The sequence below is a fragment of the Oryzias melastigma genome, linkage group LG20 (assembly GCF_002922805.2).
Source record: "Oryzias melastigma strain HK-1 linkage group LG20, ASM292280v2, whole genome shotgun sequence".
NCBI lineage: Eukaryota > Metazoa > Chordata > Actinopteri > Beloniformes > Adrianichthyidae > Oryzias > Oryzias melastigma.
Genome location: NC_050531.1, coordinates 107,895 through 123,048, shown reverse-complemented (window position 1 = coordinate 123,048; position 15,154 = coordinate 107,895). Strand labels below are relative to the sequence as shown.

The 15,154-nt window shown below is 42.1% G+C and overlaps 3 protein-coding genes across 3 annotated transcripts in view; all 3 read right to left on the bottom strand.

Moving 5' to 3' along the window:
* tlr22 (toll-like receptor 22) overlaps window positions 1–3,719 on the bottom strand; it is a 5,159-nt gene extending 1,440 nt beyond the window's left edge. Inside the window, exons 1-2 of the mRNA XM_036217520.1 lie at window positions 3,250–3,719; window positions 1,217–3,201 (exon numbers count right to left, since the gene is read on the bottom strand). Coding sequence (XP_036073413.1) covers window positions 1,217–3,201; window positions 3,250–3,719 — 2,455 coding nt within the window. The remainder of the gene's footprint in view (window positions 1–1,216; window positions 3,202–3,249) is intronic.
* Window positions 3,720–6,196: 2,477 nt separating this feature from the next.
* On the bottom strand, window positions 6,197–11,130 carry ccl20b (chemokine (C-C motif) ligand 20b). Its single transcript, XM_024280198.2, has 4 exons — window positions 7,074–11,130; window positions 6,894–6,996; window positions 6,575–6,649; window positions 6,197–6,483 (listed from the first exon to the last, which is right to left on the bottom strand). The coding sequence occupies exons 1-4, from the start codon at window positions 7,153–7,155 to the stop codon at window positions 6,435–6,437; spliced, it is 309 nt and encodes a 102-aa protein (XP_024135966.1). The 5' UTR covers window positions 7,156–11,130; the 3' UTR covers window positions 6,197–6,434.
* A 1,874-nt stretch (window positions 11,131–13,004) lies between these two features.
* Window positions 13,005–15,154, bottom strand: part of map3k15 (mitogen-activated protein kinase kinase kinase 15) — a gene marked incomplete in the record, with an annotated part of 44,422 nt that continues 42,272 nt past the window's right edge. Inside the window, 1 exon segment of the mRNA XM_024280197.2 lies at window positions 13,005–14,822. Coding sequence (XP_024135965.1) covers window positions 14,729–14,822 — 94 coding nt within the window.

Genomic DNA, 15,154 nt, shown 5'->3' with positions numbered 1-15,154 from the left:
GGTCAAGAAAATGGATGGATGGATGGATGGATCATGAACTCTGACCTCAATGTCAAGTCGGTAGTTACTGTTTGATTATTGTTTTAAATTAGTACATTTATGCTGATGTAGGAAATATCTACCTTTATTAAAACCCAAATTATTATCAAATAAATCTTTGGTCCAGATTTTTCTTGATTTAATAGAGTGAACAAAGAAAACTCGTGAACTAGTCTAAAATATTTCAATAAGACTGTATTAAAGCCTGAGTTCTTTTTTTATGAACAATAAAAAGAATCATCCTTGCTGCCACAAACTTTCACTTCCTGTCATTGTTTCTCTTTTTGTCAAATGCAACCTCTTCAGTTTTACTTACAACTACTCTTCCTTTGGCAAGGCAAGTTTATTTGTAGCACATTTCATGTACAGAGACAATTCAAAGTGCTTTACATAAAACATTAAAAGAAACAATCAAAAGAAATAGTAAAAATGTCATTCATCATCATTCAAATCATTAAAATAAAATTAAAAGAAAGTAAAAAGATTTTAATTTAAAACAAGCATAGATAAACAGTCAGACGTAAACTTTTGAATACATATTAATCAAACTGAGAACAGGTGAGTCTTTAACCTGGATTTAAATACACTGAGTGTTTCAGCAGATCTAAGGCTTTCTGGAAGTCTGTTCCAGATCTGTGGTGCATAGAAGCTGAATGCAGCTTCTCCATGTTTAGTTCTGACCCTAGGAACTGATAAAGACCGGATCCTAATGACCGGAGAGGTCTGGCTGGTACATACTGGGTCAGGAGGTCAGTCATGTATTTTGGTTCTAAACCATTCAAAGCTTTATAAACCAGTAGCAGAACTTTAAAGTCTATCCCCTGACACACCCTAATGGTAAAAAGTCTGAATTCTTAAAAAAAAACATCAAGTTTTTTTTTTAAGTCCACATTTTGAGAAAAAGCCAGAATTGTGACAAAACTAAAAACCAAAGGTTAAAATAAAAGTTATAAAAGAACAAAGTGAACAAAACTTTAATTTCTAGGAGAAAGAAAGAGATTTGACCTAATGGTTTTACGTAACTGAATTTGTCATGAGTTCAAAGTCTGACTTTTCAGAAGCACAAAGATCTGAATTTGTGTTTTTTCGATTTCCAAAGGTTTCCTCTCAGTTTACCAACATGAATAGGTTCATTCAGAAACTCTCCAATGGGGTCTGACTGTGAAGGTGGTCTTACCTGGTTCAAAGTCTCGATGGTGTAGACACAGCCTCCATCCCTGCTCTCCCTCAAGTTTTGGCAGCAGTTCGTCCATCACCCAGGGCTCGTCGTGGTTGTTGTAGGAGATGAAAGCGTCGTACTGGTCAGCCGATTGTTTGTTTCTATGTTTTGAGTCATAAACCCAAGCTAAAAAGAGGTAATAGGAATAGACCAGCTGCCACCTCATGAAATGGAAAATGAAGGATGCCACCATGAGACAGACAATGGAACATGTGGTTGACACAAAGCAGATGAAACCTGTGTCCACCATGCAGGACGCCGGGTCAAAGTGAAGAAGCTTCTTATTTTTAAAGCTTGGAGGATTCCTGCACAGAAAGTTATAAGCATCATAGAACTGAGTCTGATTGCTGGTTGTGATCCACTGGAGGAAGTCGGCGTTGTTGCAGTCACAGGTGAAGGTGTTCCCCTGAAGATCCACATAACGCAGTGCAGGCAGAGACAAGATCACGTCTTTGGTGATGTCAGAGTACTGGTTTTTTCTCGCCTGGAGGAATTCCAGCTTCTTCAGGTTGGCATTTCTAAAGAAATCCAGAGAGGGCAGTTGTGTCCTGGATATGTAGAGACTCTTAAGGTTTGGAATTGGAGCAAACAGTTCTGCTGAGAGGGCTTGGAGATCATTGGAGCTGATCAAAAGCTTTTCCATCTTTGGTGTATGGTTGAATGTGTCTTTGTGCAGGGAGACCAGCTGAGTGCTCCTGGCATCAAAGTGCAGGAGGTTTGTCAAACCCTGCAGGAAGTTGACAGGCAAATATGACTTTCTGTGATAGCGCTGATCAGAGAACCAGAGCTCTTCCAGGTAGGACAGGTGGGAGAAAGGGGCTTTACACCGACTTTCACTCTTGTACTGGACATGGTTGTTACTTAAACCCAATAGTTTTAGGTTGACTAGAGCATTGAAAGCACCAGAGTCCAGATCCTTCTTTTGAATGTTGTTGTTCATTATCAGCATGTGGGTAAGATTTGTTAATCCAGAAAAACTCTCCTCATTCAAGTTCCCTAAATGATTTTCCTGCAAGGATAAGTTCTGAAGCGAATGCAAACCTTTGAACTCTTCTTTTCCAATCACAGTGAGATGATTGTTATTCAAATACAGGACTCTCAGATTTGTCAGGTGTTGTTTGAAAGCATTGTTTAATTTGACTATTTTATTGCTCTGCAGTTTCAGAAGTTTGAGTCGAACCAAATCCTGAAAAACACAATCTGTCAGATTTGAGAGGAAGTTGTTTTGGAGGTAGAGAATTCTGAGCTCTGTCTGATTGGTGAAATCTTGACATCGGAGTGTGTTGATCCTGTTCATCTTCAGATCCAGCTTGTACAGTCCTGGAAGATTCCAGATGGCAGAAGGAACTGAGGAGAGTTTATTCTGACTTAAAGTCAAGGTCTTCAGACATGGAAGGCCCTTGAAGGCATCCTCTGAAACAAACTGAATGTCATTGTCTGCTAAATCCAGCTCGGTCACATTGGTGCACAGCTCTAAAAGTCTGGCTTCGATCCGTTTCAACTTGTTTCGTCGGAACTGCAGCGTAGACATGGTTGGGATGGAGCATGACAGGTTGATGAGTGCGTTTGGGTTCTGTTTCATGGCATTCATCCTCAGTACGGTCAGTGTCCGGTTCACAGCTTGAAACAAGGAATTCATGTCACTGAGAGTCAGGTGGAGCTGGCTGATGTCCAGAGAGGAAACTCGTGGCAGAGCCGTCTTCTTCAGGTCCCACTTTAATGGTTTACTCATGTTAAATCCGATGCTGAAACGAAGGAGATTTGGGAAAACATCTGCAGTGACCTTGAAGTCCTGAAAGGGATTTAGAGTTATATCCAGAGCATGAAGTTGGACAGATGTGTTTGTTAGCTCCCATGAATAGAAACACATCAGATTGTTCTGTTTAATGATGAGCTCTTGCAGCTGTGGCAGCTGCTGCAGGATCACATTTGCATTTGTAAGACTTTGCAGTTTGTTATAGGAAATATCCAAAAATGTCAAGCTTGACAACGACTTGAAGGAGCCAGAAGACACAGTTTTTATCTCATTATGAGAGATTCTCAGTTCAGTCAGGTTCCTCAGTCCATTAAAGAGGTTTGTGTCCAGCTTAGAAAGCTTGTTGTTGTTTAAGTTTAACTTCTGGAGGGAGTTCAAGTTAGAGAAAGAAAAACTGTCTACCTGTTGAATGTGGTTGTTGTTGAGGTCCAGCTGGATCAGGTGAGGTACATGAAAGAAATCCCACCGTCTGATGCTTGAAAGCTTGTTTCCAGATAAATCAAAACTGGTGACGGTTTGGGGAATGTCTTGGGGAACAGCAGTGAGTTTTTCTTTTTGACACACCGCCGAGTTCCTGCTGACATGGCAGTTCTTGAGTGCGAATCCTCCCACCAGAATAACCACATACTCCAAGAGGAGTAAAAAGGTGAATAAAAAACACTCTAAGTGTCTTCTTGATTTAGTTGTGACAGTTTTCAATCCCATGGTAAAAAATATAGAGTCACAGTGGTCCTATGAAGAAATTCACCCTAAAAACTCCACTCCAGTCAAAAAGACCAAAAATCGATGCAAGTGATTGTTTTATAGCTTTAAAATTCCTGCTACTGTGCGTCTGGTGGAAGTAGACGACTGATCGGGTCTTTGCCTACCAGCACTTCTTCATTATCTGTGATTTGAGAACCTTTGCTTTGACTCACTTCTAGTTTGAGGCACAGCAAAGCAGCACTTCTTCTTTTGAGGCTTGAGCCACTGAGACAACAACAGATTCCTTCTGCTGCTGAAAGCAGACATCTTCACAAATATGTCTGGGTCTTTGTGGAGTTCATCATATGATGGAAATAATCATAACAATAAGGATCATAACCATGGTGAGCACGTTAACATAATCCAGTGGGGGTCCTTGGATAAGACCCTTAACTGCATACCTCATAACTAGGGTTAGCCACTGAAGTTCAGTTCCAAGTAGGAAGTGTTAAGATCTAATGAAACCAAAAAAAATCTGCAGCTATCAGTTCCTTATTTCAGTGCTTAGTTTCGTTGAAGGTTTATTTGTATGATGGCATGTCAATCACTTCTACTCTGTTCAGAACTTTGAAGTTCTAGACAACCCTTCTGCCTTTCCTGGGATAGTGGGTGGGCTTACATAAGACCGCTGACTGGGAGAACACCAGCAGCGCTCAAATGTCTTTATGCTTGTCACCGCAGGTAACAGAAGTTTGACAGGTCGCTGCATCACATCAGCTAATCAGGAACTCAGCTTTGGGCATGTGACGTTCTCAGTGACCAGATCAGCGGGTAAAATACTAATCCAATACAAGCGTTTTTGTTCAAAACTTCCAACCATTTTCTTAACCCGCTGGAGCTGCAGGAGCTGACCAGAGCTCATCTCTGAGAGCTATTGGGTGAAGGTGGGATTCACTCTGGGCAGATCAGCAGACTATCACACTCCAGCGGTTCCCTGCCTGCAGCCAGCCTCTGGACTTCAGCGGAGCTCGCTCAATAAGCTGGCAGACAGACATCCGCTGTGGGGAGCGTGAGCAGCCTGCTCGGGTCTCCTGAACTGTGATGTTTTTCTTATTTTCATAGAGACAGTAATAAAAAAGGTCCTCTATTTTCCTCCCTCTTGGGTTATTGCAGAACAGCCTTCAGTCACAGAGACACAGAAACACAGTGCAAACGGCTGTTATCCAAACACTTCCCTCAAGTGAGATCAAAGCCCCGGTAACAAGACAATCTTTGAAGAGTTTCTTTCTTTTGTAGATTTTTGTAGAACTCCTTACAAAGATAAACCGTCATTATCTGTGTCTTCCACTCATTGAAAGTGTGACATTCACAGACACCCACATACAGCCACAGCGTCAAGCTCAGGATCACATTTTTGGCAGGCAGCGAGCAGCGAACTCACCACATGGTAAAAGAGGGGCGGGGCATCTGTTCCAGCTCTGAGGTTGGGGAGCTCTGATTCAATGGAAACGGTCAAAAAAAAAAAAAGACAAAATCCAAAACATCAGTTTTGACACAGTGGTTTTGACCATGCTTCAATATTCAACTTGTGATGAAAATGTGTTGATGTGGGAAGATGAAGGCATTATTTATTACTACCGAAGTACCAAAATGGCACAGAAAAGGGACCGAAACCAAAGAACTGCTTTGGTACTGGAACCAAATAAAAGCCAATCGATATCCCAATCCATGCTATGTTTAATGTTGTTGCTCTATTTATTGTTGGTCTTCAATAATCTCATGACCAAATGTTTTACTAAAAATATTTCTGTTACTATAGAAATGCATTACAGAAAGAATATTTTACAGAAATGTCTCTGTCTCAAATACGTTTGTAACTTTTACTTGTAATCTGAATCCGTATTCTGTCCTTTCACATCATCTTATGAAATGCCATCAAACTTTAGTGTCTTTTTTAGTTTTAAGTCTTTTATTTTGTGAATCAGTTTGAGCTGCATCTGTTTGAAGGAACTTCATTAACAAACTTCCAGTTTCTTTTTCCCAGACCTTCATTGTGTCCGTTAATCTCTGCTTTAGACATTTGAAGCCTCACTTCTTGATCAAAGGTGGATCTTGTTTCTGTTTCAGTCCCTCTGAAACTCCACAAAGAGACAAGTGTATTATTTACTACTACTGTTCCTTCTGCATTATTACTACAGAGCTGTCAGAGTTGGGTTACAGCTTTGGAAACCTGAAAAGCTCCACATTTCTTGTGAGGGTCAATGTGGAGAACAACAGAATCCGACATTCCTCCATTCTCCTGTAGACTAATGCATCACTGAAGCTGAACTTTGTCCAAAGATGATCACTGAAATGTCCCATATTAGAAGTCAAATGGAAGCTTTGTTCCATCTTGGTGCTGAAGCAGAAGACTTCATGTTTCTCATGTGAAACAGCATGTTTGATAGAAAACGGAGCATCTGACCGTCTGCTTTCTACAAACATGACAAAGACACACATTTGTACTAAAATGATTCTTTATTCAAACTTCACAAACATCAAAGTCACTTCTTAGAACAAAGTTCTTGGTTGTTGATCTTGGAGCATGGAGATGGCAGAGCAGCAACTCTTCATGAAGTCTTTCAGACCAACTGTGTTTTCAGAACACTACACGTCTCTGTTTATAAAACAGAAATAGGGAAGAGTCCCAGTGTTGGAGCTTCCTGCAGAGCAGAAGGGCTGGTTTTCCTCCAGACTCTAGTCTGCAGAGAGCTTGAAGACCTGGGCGCTCGTTCTCTTCCTCTCCCTACGAGAAACATGAGAGGGGTTGAATGAGCATCCCAGCAGCAGCAGCAGCAGCAGCAGCAGCAGCAGCAGCGGAAGGGCTTTCTACTCACTCCACACAGAGGCGGAGCTTCTGGGTCCACTTCATGCTGGGATCGGCACACAGGAACTTCCCCGGAAGGTGGAAGCTGTGGAGGGAGAGGGTGGTCACATGAATGCTCTGCATGTCTGCATGTGTGGATCTGAGCTCCTGACAGGCTGATCTAGCAGCAGATGTTCTGCAGGAGGACCAACATGTTCTTCCTGAGAAGACGCTCTGCAGATCCTCAGATGCTGGCTCTTTCTTTCTTCTAAACGTCTGTCCTGAACTGTCTCCTCTTCAGAAATCTGCCCTGAGGCTGGGAAGTGCAGCTGCTGGCTGCTTTCACTCACATGACGGCGTGCAGGTCGCAGGAGCCGGTGATGGTCTGGATGCTGTAGCCCAGAATGAGTTTGCAGGGCGGCCGGCGCCTGCTGTAGCTCACGCAGCAACTGGCTGTCAACACACAGAGCCGGGCATGAGGACCAGATTCCTGGGAGTCCGAGCTGCTGCTCACAGATCCTGGGACTCACCTGACTGAGCGCTGCTGAGGAGGGTGGAGAGGAAGAGGAGGGAGCACAGAGCTGCTGCCAGGCACACCTTGCTGTTCGTCATTGTGCTTCAGCTGTAGGAGCGTCTCTGTGACGGAGCTGAGGAGGCTGGTCTGCTCGTCTGCAGAGGAGAGTGTGCAGCCGCTCGCCGCTGAGCTGCTAAATACCTGCTGTGGGGAAAGTCCAGGTCAGGGAGGAGCTATTTTTAGGAGAGGAGCTCAAAATAGAAATGGGCCTTAAAATACTTCAGAGGAGGGGCTTAGGCTCTTAGAATAGTTCAGAGGAGGGGCTTAGGCTCTTAGAATAGTTCAGAGGAGGGGCTTAGGCTCTTAGAATAGTTCAGAGGAGGGGCTTAGGCTCTTAGAATAGTTCAGAGGAGGGGCTTAGGCTCTTAGAATAGTTCAGAGGAGGGGCTTAGGCTCTTAGAATAGTTCAGAGGAGGGGCTTAGGCTCTTAGAATAGTTCAGAGGAGGGGCTTAGGCTCTTAGAATAGTTCAGAGGAGGGGCTTAGGCTCTTAGAATAGTTCAGAGGAGGGGCTTAGGCTCTTAGAATAGTTCAGAGGAGGGGCTTAGGCTCTTAGAATAGTTCAGAGGAGGGGCTTAGGCTCTTAGAATAGTTCAGAGGAGGGGCTTAGGCTCTGAGAATAGTTCAGAGGAGGGGCTTAGGCTCTGAGAATAGTTCAGAGGAGGGGCTTAGGCTCTGAGAATAGTGCAGAGGAGGGGCTTAGACTCTGAGAATAGTTCAGAGGAGGGGCTTAGGCTCTCAGAATAGTTCAGAGGAGGGGCTTAGGGTCTTAGAATAGTTCAGAGGAGGGGCTTAGGCTCTCAGAATAGTTCAGAGGAGGGGCTTAGGCTCTTAGAATAGTTCAGAGGCGGGGCTTAGGCTCTCAGAATAGTTCAGAGGAGGGGCTTAGGCTCTTAGAATAGTTCAGAGGAGGGGCTTAGGCTCTGAGAATAGTTCAGAGTTAGACTCTCAGGTTTGTTTACAACAGTGAAAGATGAACTTTTCTTTATTGGTGACGGTCTGCTGGATTTCTGCTGGGACTCTTGAAGAGCTAAACATGTCTGCACTCATGAAGTTTTTTTAACAAAAGAAACATGAAACAGTGAGGAATAATGTTGTTCCAGTTGTTTTTCTCCCCGACTAATCTGTCAGATTATCTTCATCTCTTAGACACCATCAACCCCTCCACTTTCCTACTGAGGTCAAACTTCATCTTCATCATGACAGCCGTCAGCTTCAGCTGTCATTCTCCATGGGGATACCTGTGTGTGGGTGGTGGGGTCATCAGGAGAGGGGGTGTTTTACAGACTCATTAAATGTCCTGATTGATGTCAGAAGATTTTGAAATGAAATAATGAATTCAAACAGCCTTTTAGTTACAGGGTCTTTTAGAGTGCAGTTGTAAAAATGTTTCCTCCATGATTTTACATTTACTCCAAACCATCACACTACCACCACTATGTTTGACTGTTAGCTATGATATGCTGTTAGCTTGACTCCTACATTTACCCATCTGTGTCCAATACTCAGTCAGTGCTACAATATTTGATTTTGCTGTCACTCAGATGTGCAGATACATTACAATAAAGGTGTCAGTGAGGAAATGAAAATCTTTTGTACGTTTGTCTATACTTGATTTAAAGTGAAACTCCCAAAAATCAAAACTTTATCAAAAAGATTATCGTAATTTAGCACCATCTGAAGCCTCAGTAAGTACTGGTATATATAAGAATGACAATATAACATAATTACTAAACTACAGTAGCTGAGTTACATTCAGGAGGTTGAGAAATCCATTATAATGGACTCTGCCTTTATTGGTGGATCAGAACGTTTGACATCACATCATCCTCTCCCTCCTTCTCACTCATGGTGCAGAAAGAATTAAAAACAACTGGATATAATAACTAACAGAGTAAAACAGCAGACTGCAAAACCTACAAAAACACTGAAACCACAATCTGACCAGACAGGCAAAGGGAATTCCTTGTTCTGACAGATCTGGCAGCATGCTGTGTCTCCGACCATCACAACAGTATTAACTATAAATCCCATCATGCAGTGCGTCAGCTGTCTTGCTGAGCACCAGTGTTGCCAGGATAGAAGGTTTCCTGTCCAATTGGGCGGTTTGAATTCTAATTCTATGTGGACGTGTTGTGGACCAGTTTGGGTTTGGCTTGGTTCAGCGGTTCCTCATTGAAACATGACGCAGCAGGGACGAGTGGTCAGGGGAGGCAGGTGAGCCACTGCCTCACCTGTAAACTCTTCTCACCAAAAATGTGTCCACTAATCTGTCCTCTAACTGTCATTTATATGAAGGACTTCTAGTCATTTTTATCCTCAGAATCTCCGTATTTTAAGTGTTTCCTCTACAGTTACGGTGAGGCTGCAGGTGAAAAGTGCTCAGAGCCTGGATTACACAATCCCTGATAAACTGGATCATGTTGGACTGGTTCCAGAACAGAAGCTTCTCCCAACAGAGGAGACATTCACTCTTCTGGCTTTGTCCTCTGTCAGGAATGTGACCTCGACACAACATGTTCACTTCCTGTTGGACGGCCTTCCAGCAGAGACACTTTGACGTCAAGACATCTGTGTTTGACTTCACATTCCTGTTGAGTGAAGGAAATGATAGAGCAGTCAGAACACGTGAGAGTGAATTTATTCACCCCCCATGTGGTTTAACTTTTAATCCGTGTGGGAAAGAGGTTTGTCCCCCAGGTTGCTGGAGCCTTCCCACTCGGATGACGACGGGGTTGGACCAGAACGTTCCTCCAGTCCAGCAGAGACACAGAGACACTGTTGCAGTGTTGGCCTTTTAGTCAGGAGAAGATGGAGCTCAACAAAATGAAGAAACAATAAGTAAATATTAATCATATGTAAAATTTCACCTTCAACAACTTAGGTTACACAGAGACAAAGTTGACCTTCAGCATGCTGGACCAAACCAACGTCTCTCTCAAGGACCTGACATGAAGAAGTCAAGAGTGACACAAGTTTATCCTTTTTGCCCTATCAATGACTAGCTCCGCCCCTTAGGATGACCCCCTGAGTGGATCAGTAATCAATGTGTTCAAACCCTGCTGTAGATGAAGGCTCTGATTCTAATTAGTTTATCAGAAGTTTCATGTGAACTGTAGTGGTGTGTCTGCAGCTGGAAGCAGAAAAGCATCAGGGAGGGGTCAATCTTTGTTCACTAAAGTTCAACCAAATATACAAAAACATACATAGTTATACTTTATCCTGCAACAACAACAAACAACTACATGACAATTTAAAGTCTCCTATGAACAATGTTTATGGACTGAGGGAGAGAAGCAGAGAACATGCAAACTCCACACAGAAAGAACCCAGCTGGTTTTGAACCAGGACCTTCTCACGGTGAGGACCGAGTGCTAACCGCTACACCACCACGCAGCCCAAGTTATTCTTCGGTTATTGTTCTATTTGAACAAAGAACTGTCAATACACAGATTTGTTCAGATTTATTCAAGTTTCTGGTGAATTTAAGAATCTATAAAAATTCAACGTCGGCCCGACTGAACCTGGAATAATCCATTTACACAACACAAACTGCTAAATGAATTAAAAAGATGTTAAAAGAGACTGTCAGGAACTGGAGGACCCCAAAATGCAGGGGACCAGTTTTGGAGGCAGAAACTAAAACTTTTAGTTTCTAAACCTTAAACATGTCAAAACCACAGAGAACCAACATGGGAGCAAGACAGAGCAGTTAACCTGAAAAACCAGAGATGTAAATAACTGAGGGTGATTGACAGGTGCTTAGATTAACCTGAGCCTGATGAGACTGACGGGGAAAACACAACGTGACAAAACCCAAAAAGCACCAAAATGCAAGACCAGAATCCTCACAGAAAACAAAGTACTCAGTCCCCTCAGAGTGAAACCTCATCTGAAGATAATTGATAAATATATACAAGCTAAAGAACTAAGCACAACATAAACAAATTAATCTTTTAATGAAAAATAAAACATTTTGTGACTTTTAATACAAATTGGCAAATTAAAATAAGTGGAAGGAAACTAAATTCTCAAGAAATGTGGTAAAATAGTTTACTTTTTTTTATTTAAGTGCTTTTGCTGTTAAAAACAACAAAAACACTTATTACATAAACTTTTCTTGAGAACAATTTTTGGTAGAGTATTTGACACTATACTATTCTTACTTTTGGAAGCCCTGTTTGTCTTTAAATTATGCTGTTGTTCCAGTGAGACAGATGCTGTCCCACACCATCATACTGTCTCCACCATGATGTAACTGCAGCATAGATCTTCTACACACCTTCAGCCTAGATAGAAACTGGACTATTCTCTAAACATTCCTCCACATCTTCACATTCCTGCCGTGGAGACAGAAGCTCCAATGGGAGAGACTTGGTCGGGCTCCTGCAAACCCTATCTGGATCAGAACATCCTGGAACCCTTTACAGATCAGACATCCTGGAACACTATCCGGATTAGAAAATCCTGGAATCCAATCCAGATCATAAAATCCAGGAAACTATCCGGATCAGAACATCCTGGAATCCAATCTGGATCAGAACATCCTAGAACACTATCCAGATCAGAATATCCAGGAACACTACCCGGATCAGAGCATCCTGGAATCCAATCTGGATCAGAACACCTAGAACACTACTTGGATTAGAAAATCCTGGAACCTTATCCAGATCAGAATATCCAGGAACACTATTTGGATTAGAAAATCCTGGAATCGGATCCTGATGAGAACATCCTGGAACCCTATCCAGATCAGAACATCCTGGAACCTTATCCAGATCAGAACATCCTGGAACACTATCCAGATCAGAACAGCTTGGAACACTATCCAGATCAGAACATCCTGGAACACTATCCAGATCAGAACATCCTGGAATCCTATCTGGATCAGAACATCCTGCAAACCCTATCCGAATCAGATCAACCTGGAACACTATTTGGATTAGAAAATCCTGGAACCCTATCCAGATCAGAACACCTTGGAATCATATCCAGATCAAAACATCCAGGAACACTATCCGGATGAGAACATCCTGGAACACTATACAGATCAGAACATCCTGCAAGCCCTATACGGATCAGAACATCCTGGAATCCTATCTGGATCAGAACATCCTGCAAACCCTATCAAGATCAGAACATCCTGGAACCCTATCTAGATCAGAACATCCAGGAACACTATTTCGATTAGAAAATCCTGGAACCCTATAAAGACCAGAACATCCCGAAAACCCTAAACGGATCAGAACATCCTGGAATGCTGGTTCTTGGAGCAGAGACCTTTAAGTTGAGCTGCTGTAACTGGACCCACACATCAGCCGAGGAACCATAAACTGAATTAACATCAACAAGAGAAAAAGTTTTCAGCTTTGTCAAACTAGTTTAGGGCTTAACTCAAACTCTCATGCACAAATGCTTGTTCTTGACAAACCTGGCAACGTTTAAAATTGGACTGAACTGGTTTCCAAACAGGAAAACAAAACAATAATCCAAACAAATGTCCTTTTCTACAACCATGAACCTTTCTCCGTTAATAGCCTGTAGCAGAGCTGGTAAAGATAAGACAAGAATTTTAGGAAATCTGGTTCGCACTACATGAATTCAACAAGTCAGAGATCTGAAGAATGAAGCTCTGACGTCTGACAAATGAATAACACTGTCAGGGGAAAATTGTACTTCCCTTTCCTCACTATACAAGAAGTCAAAGTAAACAAGCATTCCATCAGATTAGGTGCAAAACAGGTTCTTCAAAATGAGTCCACTCAAGGATCCATCAAGTTTAACAGATCTAAGCAGTCAAGTGGATTTGGTTGAACCAAGTCCTGTTAGCTGCTTTTATAATGTTGGAATCCACCTGGATGAGAATGAACACAGAAATGGAGACAAGATGTTTATGATGTGAAGTTTATTGCTGTTAAATAGCTGACAAATAACAATAAGAGCCGAAATAAAAAGAGAAATAAATTTAAAACAAATGCACATCAGGAAGAACATGAAGGAGGTTTAGGAATCATCTCAATAATGACAGTTTTTCTAATGGAGCCTCAGATCTTTTGGGTTGACATGTATCAGGTCATAGTTACTGTTTTAAATGTATTTTATTAGAGTTTCAGCGGAAAACTATTGAGGATTCTTAAACCAATTCTTTAAAGCGTTTTAGTTTTAAAGATCAATATTAAAATTAGGATTTTTTCTAACTTAATTAATGCTGTTCAGCATCAAGTTTAAGCAACAACATGCAAATAAAAGCAGGAATTCTTGAAAAGAGCCAAAGGAATAAATGTTATCTTCTCTCTTTATTTCTCCTGTTTTCAGAGTGGATGAAGTCTCCACATTTTTGGTGGATTAAAGACAACATTTTGTTCTTCTAACTAAAGTAGATCTATGCAGGTGTGAGGGCAGCAGGTAAACAATGGAAAGAATGTAGAAGAATGTCTGAACCATCATGGAAAGAAAAATTGTTTTGATCTCAGTTTACGGATGAGGATTTTCCTGAAGGCATTTCAGGTGAATTGTGCAAACGCTGGTGAAAGTGGCAAGCATGGAAAGTGCACTGAATGCACACGGAATTGTCTGTAGGACGTCCACACGAACTACACTGTCTCATTTCAACAGTCAGGCTGCAGCAAGGAGCATGCACGTATCACGTGCACAGCACTAACAGGTTCCTTGTTCAGTCTGCAGGATTTGGGGGGTTAAAACAAAAACCTTCTTCCCCCTCACTGGCCTTTAGTGTTGTAGAAGTTTTCAGTCTGACCTGCTACTGCAGGTGGTGACCGGGTTCTGAACAGGTAAAGTAGAGAATTCTGCTGATCCAACAGGTAAGACGGATTTCAGAGCCACAGAGGAGGTTGAAAAGAAACCGGTCTGCTGAGTTTGAAGATCATTTATCACTGGAGGATTTATTGCAGTCATTCTTTGCTTTCTGTTCATGTGGAGATTTTCTTTTCCATCCGTCTCTTTTCATGGCATGAAGCCCAATGAGGCAATTGTTTCTGTGATATTGGACTTTATAAATATTATGGAACTGAATGACTGTCATGTCTGATGCTCATGTTCTACATGCTCCTGTCCTCAGCAGCTTTGGGTGCTTCATTCAAGAATAAACGCCAGAGGACGTCATGCTAAATGTTTTTGAGTTCTGGTGGTTCTAACGCACAAACACGTTTGGATATGGTTCTATAGACCAGAAACTTTCCTACTTGTGATCATCATTGAACCTATATGTAAACTTTTTATTTCCCATGAAGAAAGCTCAAAGTGGACAACTGTAAAGTGACCACGCCCATTTTTACTGACTTTTTCCGTACTTTGAAAGTGTGAGTGTTTTATACCAACAGTTTAGCCGAGCCTGCAGAACCCAGATGGATCAATACAACCAATGCAAAAAATGAAAAGAAACCTCCACAGGAAGCGGTCAGGCTTTGGTTAGAACTGTGTTTGGAGCAATGATTGCACACAGAAGAACACTTTGGTCAGCTTCATAGGAACTGCAGGAAGTCCAGCAGTCCAGACGGGGTGCTGGAAGCAAAATCACGACATGAAAGACAGAAACCAACAGGCCACGCAGCGCCGGCAATGTGCCGAGGTTCTCCTGCAATGTCTGCTGCACTCATTCATCATCTTTGGAGTGCTGGTCGCCCACCAGCCGCCCTCGCTCTCTGTGCCGCTGGATAGCTCGCCAGATCCGGCAAAGGACGCCCCCCCTGCAGAGCAAAGAAGGACGTTAAAGTCACTGGCACTCCTGAAAACAAACATCTATGTTTGGATTTCTTCACACTTTGGGACATCAGTCACTGGGGTTTGTTGGAGCAAAACAAACACAGTTCAGTTCAGGGCTTCGGATATTCCTATATCCAGCATTTATTTCTTCTTAGATTATTCAACTTTTCTTTTGATTTTTGCATTTTTAAACTTTTAGTTTTTTTACATACTTGTTTGGATTTTTTTTTTATTTTCTTGAAGCCAACTTAACACATTCAAACATTATATCATTTTATTTTTTGAAGCTACATGAAAGTTCAAAGTGACTGCACTA